Source organism: Vollenhovia emeryi, unplaced genomic scaffold (assembly GCF_000949405.1).
Source record: "Vollenhovia emeryi isolate VEMERY1.0 unplaced genomic scaffold, V.emery_V1.0 DF939151.1, whole genome shotgun sequence".
In the NCBI taxonomy this organism is placed as follows: domain Eukaryota; kingdom Metazoa; phylum Arthropoda; class Insecta; order Hymenoptera; family Formicidae; genus Vollenhovia; species Vollenhovia emeryi.
In genome coordinates, this window is record NW_011967215.1 from 433933 (window position 1) to 443196 (window position 9264).

The 9264-nt window shown below is 41.7% G+C and overlaps 1 protein-coding gene across 2 annotated transcripts in view; it reads right to left on the bottom strand.

Annotated features, from left to right (window-relative positions):
* Window positions 1-1351: 1351 nt before the first annotated feature.
* LOC105565495 (D-beta-hydroxybutyrate dehydrogenase, mitochondrial) overlaps window positions 1352-9264 on the bottom strand; it is a 24561-nt gene continuing 16648 nt past the window's right edge. For both annotated transcript variants that reach the window (XM_012018747.1, XM_012018746.1), the window contains 5 exons: window positions 8879-9103; window positions 6498-6738; window positions 3973-4125; window positions 3371-3578; window positions 1352-2827 (listed from right to left, as the gene is read on the bottom strand). In XM_012018747.1, the coding sequence (XP_011874137.1) occupies window positions 2671-2827; window positions 3371-3578; window positions 3973-4125; window positions 6498-6738; window positions 8879-9085 (966 nt within the window). In that variant the 5' untranslated portion in view covers window positions 9086-9103 and the 3' untranslated portion in view covers window positions 1352-2670. The remainder of the gene's footprint in view (window positions 2828-3370; window positions 3579-3972; window positions 4126-6497; window positions 6739-8878; window positions 9104-9264) is intronic.

Below are 9264 nucleotides of genomic sequence, written 5' to 3' on the forward strand. Positions count from 1 at the left end.
GAAAATCGATTGTCAGATTGTGTGGTCGTTTTGAAAAAAGGTTTATGATTGAATTTGGACGTTGAAAACCTACTATCTCATAATAGAGCACTTTCCTCTATCTATTGATTATGCTTGACTAAAACGTGTGCGTCGAATTTTTTTAATGAACACGAAGGAAACATTAATATCTCCATCGCGTGTGTAATTGCAAATATGCCAGTTATACATCTACTTCAAAAGATATGTTTTATTGTATTGTAAACGCAAGTTTTAATCGTAATAGGTGGTTACGTGCACCATTTGGTATTTTGTAAAATATGCGGCTGCGGCCTCGGCACCTTATGAAATGTTGTTGCTTGTCACGTGCCAATTGCCGAAATAGTCAATCAACATTTTTCATCCGCGTTGCCGTAAAGATAACGCAATCGAGGCCGCAGCAGACCCGGAGATTTTTGCTCGCTCTCTCGCCGAGAGCACGGAGAAAGCGCGCGCGGATTTTTCGATTACCCGGCTCGTTCTTGCACCGCGCAATTTTCCTGTGGCATCACTCCACCCGACCCCGTGGCAAAACTAGGAGGCGAGCAGTCGGATCAGTTAATTTCCAGCGCGATAGTCACGACAGCGGGAATAACAAGTAATATTACTTACATCCGATGCATATGCATTACGCGCCGCGCGTTAATCTTACTTCGAAATTTTATTATTCACATCGCGCATAAGCAACGTACAAATTAATTATTCACGATGAAGCCCGTTATCCACGAAGCTTGTAATGGGAACTTCTGAGCGTCGCCGACGCGCAAGATAATGTGCGGCTTATATTATACTACTAGATGTGTATCGCGAATGGAATAATCACGACCGCGGGGCAAATTATAGAATTCAGTGGCATAATTGGGCCTACAAAATATTGCCTGGCATGTACAATATTATGCAGTGTTTAATGAGAGAGAAGATATTTCAGTTTATTGGATTGACGTGCTCCAATGCTCTATTATTACCGAAGTGTTCTTTCATGAAATATACTTTTGTATAATCAAGAAGACATAATTGTTCGGAAAATTTTTGAATAACGCTTCCTGGTCAAAACTGTATGTATCGTTCCGCTCAAAGTTCGTCAGAACTTTATTTGAAAGTTACACGCAATTGCCATTTAACCAAGTGAACGTAATTACGAGTTAAATAACAGCTCTCACGCTTGCCAGCTATACCATTTTTTGTTGAAAGTGGTAGTTTTTATGTTAAAAATACATGTTATATTAAACTAGTTAGTTGAGCATTAAAAGTGGGACAAATGTGGTTTATATATTGTGAATGTTTCTACTGTTAATGAAACAAGTGTTGAAAAATGAAATACCACACACAAGAGTCTTTTCTTATTTCTATATTGTTTTATACATATTTCGATAAACAATACATATGTAAAACTACTATCGATGTTATACATAATCGTAGTATATATATATATTACAAATTACTTTTCATCTTAAATTAATACACTTATATTCGTATATTGCGAACTTTGTAAAAAAAGAATCATTTCCATTTAAAAAGAGATTTATTGGCAAAAACTTCATACTTTAATCATGCTTCATTAATATAAATAACTTCCATGAAGGTTGACATATATAATTATATGGAATAATTTACTAAGAGAAACAATACGACCGAATAACTGTTGTGGATTTGAAGAAATATGAAATACTATTTTTGTAGTTTCAAAAATGTGACGTAAAGCATATAAGAGAAAATACATTAATCTTCAATTATTGAAAACTGATTGAAAAACACAAACTTGTGGAAAACTCCGTTTGAATAAACTTCCAAATAATCGCGAAGAAAAGGAGACTATTCATCGAAAGCTCGCTTGTAAAAATTATACAAATTGTATAAAATCCTTGCTGCACGTATATTTTCAAATCTACGAAAGTTATCCGGGCATTTTATGTATTATAAATCTGATATTTACAAATGCGCAAGTATAGAAAACTCCTTTCTACCCTTCGCGTACACACTCGCCCGAAACCTTTCAAGTAAAACACATTTTTCGTTTCAACCTCTTAAAATATACATTTCATGAAGTCGCAACACAGCGAAATATTTAAACATCGCAATCGAAGATAAATCCACCGGACTCAATGTACGGCGTTTTAAAATATACTGGACTCTAACGGATACCCTGGAAACAATCTTACTTTTACGACGTAAATAGCGTTAGAATAATTTTATTTTCGAAGGGAAAAGAGATGGAAAACGCGCTTGTCAAAAGCAAGGATTATCACCGAATTTAATCTATCGGCGATAAAAGTTATCGGCTGTTTTGTTAAATAATCTCCTGAAATTGATGCCTGCATTTGACAGCAAACACAATAATGAATAAGGAATGAAAGCGAGAATTCATAATTGATACCGCTCGGGGCAAGCGCATGAAAAAATGACATGATTCACACGCAGAAAGTGTCGCCTGCCGCAAAATCGAGAAAGAAATCCCGCATGTGATGCTTTAGGGCACGCGGAATGACACGTCGACGCAAATGACACCGCAGCGAACATGCGTGTACCATTATGTTCCGCACTTTCCATTGTTTTCCGTACACCTATTGCGTATCGCATCAACTCTCTCGAGGGAGTCTCGCGATATTATTACGTCTCACGATCTTTCGGTCCGTTTACGCGACGTAGACGGAATTATCGACAGAAGAGCCTCGGCTTGATGGACATATCGTAAACGCTTAGAGGACACGACGTCGTAATCGCAGGAATCAGAGCGTTCTGCACGGAATGAATCGATAGCGGAGCGGTCCACGTCCCTTCCGAGGCTGTTACGCCAGACTCCACGTCGACCCTGCAAATAATTGAGCGCCGTTCATAGCAATTAAGTCTATCACGAGCTGCTATGCATTGGCACAGGGGGAAGGTGTAGATAAATTTTTAAGACTCTAAAATATTGGCGCCTTCTCTCTCTCCTTCCTTCCTTCTCTCTGCAATGACCTAATTTAATCATTTCACTAATTTAATTCCAGACGAAATTACATTTTTTTTCTGCTCATCAAAACTAAATTAGTAAGGTAGAATGATATCCTTTGTCATTCTCGTCTGGTCATTACGCTGTTCGGAAAATAAGTGGTCGGAGAGCAACGTTCCGAAATACGGAATAATGGTCCAATTTCTAAGATTGGAATTAATATCGTTAACGAGAGAATTGTGTGCGTGAGAGACGGAGAGAGAGAGGGGGGGGGGGGAGATAGACGGGAACATATTCGAAAGAGAACGAAATTGCGAAGGAACTCGCTGAAACTTTCGGGCGCGGCGTCTGCAGCCGACTTTAACATCTTTGTTAGCCCGCGGAAACGAGGCATCGTAAACTGATAGTTGGGTAGCGTCTTACGTCTTGAGAACGGGCGATGCATAAAGAACGAGGGGATTCACGGGCGGCGGTTTGAGAAGCACGACGTCGACGCCCGACGAATGTAATTCGCTTTTTAACGCCTCCGCGGCACCTTCCACGGCTCTTCGCGACGCGCTGAACGCCACCAGTCCGGAGCCCACCTTGCCGCCGTAGCTCGTCTCGGAGTCGCCCAAAAGAACGATGCGGCCTTAGAAACAGAACGGAACATTTTCAGTAAGCCGCTTAAAGAATGAATATGGCATTTGCTATCAATGAACAGTCTTGCAGCTCGAGTGCTCCACTTCGTGCCATTGTGCACTGCCGCAGCTTTCAAAGGAGCAATTCACTTCCTCGAGGAGCGAGCAAATTCCTCATTAACTTAGGCTGTCGGAGAAACCTCGATTATTTTTGTAGCGAGTGATTTTTTACTTTTATTTCCCTCTCACAATTCTCAGGTTTGTCGTTGCTGTAACTTGCGACAAAATTCCTTTCGTCGCCCAAAAATCAATTGTCCTCCTCGAAGCGAGACGACAGGAAGTGTCTAATCCTTTGTACGCGGCGGCAGGCAATAGTTCCTCTGATCTTAGAAGATTTCGACGAACCTCTCTTGATGCGCAAAAGGGGGATGAATACTCTGGCCGTTCTCAGCGGGGCAACCAAGTTGTAACGCAGCATGGACTCCCACATCGAGCTGGTTTGTTTCTCTATGACACCTGGTAAAACCAAGCCGCCCGTGTGCACGACTGCCCAGAGACCTGCAATTAAATAAAGTTCAACGCCTTGGCGTATTTGAAAAGCGTCTATCCGCGGTGGCGCGGAAACGTGGCAGATGGAAATTTATTTCGCCGAACTTGGTACGCGCGCTGACGAGAACGTTATATACAGCGAGCGGAAGGCAATCGCGAGTAAATACCGCTCAGGATGTCTGCAATTACGGTCCCCGGTGGTATCGAGCATTTGAAATTGCATTTCCGATCGGAAGTATGACTTATAAAACGAAAGTGCACCCACCCACTCACGCATCCGCTAGCCGCGCTAACTAAACAAATATATTCGGCGCTTCCCGTCTCATTTTTCGCGACGAAAAACATTCGGCTGACAGTTCGCGGATGTAACGTATAGCAAAAATCCGCGAATATGACGTTTGCGCTTATTTATTCTGCGCGATGAAGGTATGTTATTTCCTCGTGTTTTCCCATTACGCAAACTTCCATTATATGCGCAAGATATATTGCACGACAAATCTGTGCGAATGCAAATACTCGTCTCGTAAAAATCTTGATGGAATCATCGTGAAAGGGGGGTTGAAAGTGCATTAAAGTTTTGAATGATTTATACGAGCGTGTATTTTACTTTTCTGTCTTAAAGATTTTTCACGTAAAAATCGTGCGGCATTTAATTCGCGTGCTTTCCCCGGTCGCCGTACACGTGATAATTCTACCAACATCTATCCATCGTCGATAAAGTCCCCGGGGCGCTTTATCGGACCTAACAAGCTGAATGAATTATTATGAAAACGGGCACTGATTCCATACCCGGAACATTATTCGTTCAATGCCAAATTTCATTAAATTACTACCGGATGAATTACTCCGAGTTCACTGCTGCTTCTCGCGGGGATAACTAGTAATAGAACTAACGAAGCAGCGTATAAAAGTGAAATTGAATACGTAGAAACTTTCAACTTATCTATAGCTGAATAAACATCGGCGTTATTCGAGAACATGCAACAACTGACGCTCGTTACAATCTCTATGAAAAATTATTTCATTTTTCTTGTGTAAGCTTAGCCATCAATTAGCGCAGTTAATTAAAATTAAATGTGCGTCATGCGACACTGAAATATTTGTGAGGTGGTAATTATGGGAAGTTTTTAAATGTTGTAAATCAAAAGAAATGCAGGCCCAATGTTGTTTTTAGCGCAATTATGTGGCTAGTAAAGTAAAAATTTAATTTGTATATGGGAATAATATTGCACATTTTCCACTCGTTATTTGTCGCATTATAATTAATATCATAAATTGTGAAGCCAAGAAACAGCGACTATGTTTTAATAGCTATTATATATATGCATGTTTTAATATATATTTAGTTATTACTTATAAGACAACGTAAATATTAGTAATAAATTTATGAGCATTATTAAATCGATGGAATCTTCTACGGAATATTTCAATGTAAACACATACTTCTTTTTACGCAATCTACAAATTACTAAACAGGGAAGAGCCTTATAAAAGCGAGTAAGTTATTGCTTGTTTAAATATATTGCATTATTTATCCGTGTACGAGCGAAATTCAGTTAAATTTCATAACTAAACGTTTTAGATGAAAGAGTAGAAATTAATATTCGACAATGACTTTAATACTGAAGCCAGAATGGCTTTAACAGGTCAGTACTTTAACGTCTCAAGGAAGTAATTATAAATTTAATCAAAACACACACAAAGAGGCAGGGAAAGCATAGCCGTTAAAAGCATTATTTACATACACGACGCACTTTCTACACAGATTACGTACGAAGATATCATTTATGTAATTTATACGTGGTACACAACGCTGACTAATGTTTCTTTTACACGCAGGTTCATAGTTTGGATCATTTTTGGTAAAAAGTTTTTTGGATACGTGATATCGGAGAGACGCCGAAAGTTTCGCCCATTCGAAAGTTCCTTTTCTGATCTGTCTCTACGAGTATATTGCCCAGTTTCTTCGGCGCCGATAATAATTCAATCCGAGAAATGTAGCTCGAATAAAAAACTCGCCGATCTTGAAAGACTTGAATATCGCGCCGCAGCTTCTCCTTTCTCCAATCATACGTTATAACGTTATTAAAACGAAAGTGTGACATCCATGCAAAAGCTCGCTTCTGTCTCTTTCTCTCTCACTTTCTATATATTGTGTATATTAAATTGTGCGCGTTTTTTAATAGTCGCCGATTTAAGAAGGCTAATTATTTTGTTAACATCTCAAACTTGCGCGCCGACGTCCGTTTATTTTTTAGCTTAGTTTTCCCTCGGATTACTAACTTTCTATTTACTTCAAAGTCAGTATTGCGGTCATCTCTCGGTTGGCTCGATTCAACGGTTAACGAAAGAAACTGGGCTAAATGAATAAAACATCTTGCCATCCTCGCCGGCCGGAAGTTTCGCCCTGACGGCGTCCAAACAAGCGCGCAAACTGTCCTCCCTCGTCGGGTCCAGTTCCAATGGCACAATTTGACCGCGGGCACGTGTGGCTTCCGGTTGCTGCGGATCACCATCGCCCGCACCGCCGGGCTCGTCCTCTTTCTGCCGCGCCAGCTCAACCGCCTTCAAGATTTTGACCGACGACGAGCCGCCCGTTGGGTCCAGCAGACCCGCGAACACCTGTCGCGGAGGGAACATGACACGTTATACATTATGTTTTGAAAGACCGCCGCTGCCGCAAGCCCACATTCCACGTGCCACTCCGTTACACACTATATTGGCACCGCTCGATACCGCACGATATGCTTTGACGTTGATAGGTCATGTTAAATGACACATAAGCTCGATTGTGACTAATGAACTGGATCTTATATAAGACGCGAAAAACTTGTGACTCTTCCTTCGGGCGCTTTCTTTAATTGCAGTAGAGATTTTCTAAGATGAACAAGTAAAAATGGGGCTCAGAGCCTTGAACAAGGTTGTAGTGTTCAATAAAATAATTAAGATTATTTTATTGGACTCTACAATCTTGCTCAGGCTCTGAGCCCCTTTTTCATTTCTTCATTTTATCATACGAGCCATTGCTATTTTCTAAGGTTTTTGGTTAAAATTGTTACTAAATACCAGTTTATTCGATTAAATTCAATCGTGTTCCATTGAGTGAACGTGAATATCTTTTACATTTAAAAATTGAATACTGTTGCAAAGAATAATTTTGGCTTTTGAATTATTATTTACTTAATGTGAATTATCATCTAGCAACATTAATATCGATATCAGTCATTAAAATTATTTTGCTTATTTTGTATATTTCAAAAAAAGCTTCCAAGTGATTTTGCGCCGTAGGTTCTAAACTTTCAATATCTTTTCCTACAATTTAATATCTGCTCAATTTCGCTCCGAATTGTTAATTGCTAAAATCAATTAAAGGTAAATCGGTAGCGGTCCTTTGATGCATGCAGCCTTTGGTGCACGAAAGGTAATAGGTAATCCAAAGCTCGCATTTCAGAACACGTGGAACAATCAAACCGCAATTGGAACCTATACACAAATGACCTATATCAATTTTGCCTTTGTACCACGTGAAAATTTCGCCGTTTAGTTCAATTAAAATGCTTAGGGAACACGTAAGCCGATTGACTACAAATCGCTAATTGACAAAAGTGAAGCGAGATTTCAACGTTAAATGCCGTTTTAAATGTTAAAAGTCGCAGCATTGGACAAAACTAACTTCATGGTTAAAACTTTGAGAACCGATTCAATTATTAGACGACCTTTTCGCGGATACGTATATTACGTATGAGAAGGATGAAATTATTGTCCCATTGGAGAGGAGGATCTCTGGAGAAATAGGAAATATTGCCATTCGATCTCGGATCTTTGGCGAAGGAGCGCACGCGTGGAGAGGACGCAAGTTATTACCCGGGTCTGACTTTGCCGAGTATCTGTCTTTCGGTGGGGATCTTTGGCGAAGCGACTCTTGAATGGTGACACGATATACTCAGCGGGACCGGGCAGATACGTGAATACCTGTCGAGGAACTGTCGGCGGGACTGATTTAAGGGCTCACCGATGTTCCGCTCCCTTGACATGAGGAAACTAATTTGGACTCCGACAATCTGAAATATGTTGCACGCTCGAAGGGATAATGGGGATTCGGAACGTAAGGCCGCGGGATATTGCGTTTCAACGCTTGTCGTCGGGTCGCACGGCACCGCTCAACTTTGCTCGTTTAGATTCGCGAAACCGCGGAAAGAGTGGACGTGCAAGGTACCCGACGTCCATCCGGTTCAAGCCAGCGCGCCCAAAACCAGCTGACAGCTGCTCGCGAAGCTGCTCTATCTCGCGTAATAAAGGAAAGGGTAAAGATGACAAATACGAATGCGTTCCTCCTCGGGGAAATGTACACGAGTTCCCGCTACAAATTTGCGAAGTTTATGCAATTATAGAGCCGGCTTTGAGACAGTCCGACTAATCGCTTCGACCCAATTCCAACGATAATCACGGACAGGCAAGAAACGGAGAACCGAGTCATACTTGACGCCGCAAGTAACGCAAGACTTGGCCTCGGACTCGCTTATTTCCGATAATCGTCGGCGCGCAAAGAGTTGAACGCAGTTCCCACGCAACAAAGCGGCGAGCCGTTACTTCGCGCGCAGCCTTCGGCGTTTATAGCGCGCGGCTCTCAATTTTGAATATTCGCCGGGCCGAGCGGAGAGAATATTGGCGGCTGGCAGCGTAACGGGGGCGAGCGTACGGCGGAGTTTATGCCGCCGTTAATTTATGACGGCACACGCGCACCCCTTGCCACCGTTATTACCTTGTAACCGGCTTCGTAGAGTGCAAGGGCGATCTGCAGGCCTACGCATGTATCACAGCTGGTAACGAGTACGTGACGTTTGTTACGCGACTCGTATTCGTCGGCGGCATTCCTCGACTGTCGCATCAGGTAAGCCAGCAGGGCGGCGACTATCGAACACAGAGCCAATATCTGCAGGGCCAGGATGGCCCCGGTTTCGACATCCATTGTGACGCGGCGGGAACTCTGCGAGAATAGAAGAGACAGTCGTTAGTATCGCGGAAGAACGGTTTCATACTTTATTCAGCCCCCGTACATCAACGAGACTCGGGAATGCTCGGTGAATCAACCGTATTGTGCTTCACGTTGTTTAAGGTGAAAATCCTTAAAGATAATTATTATACATA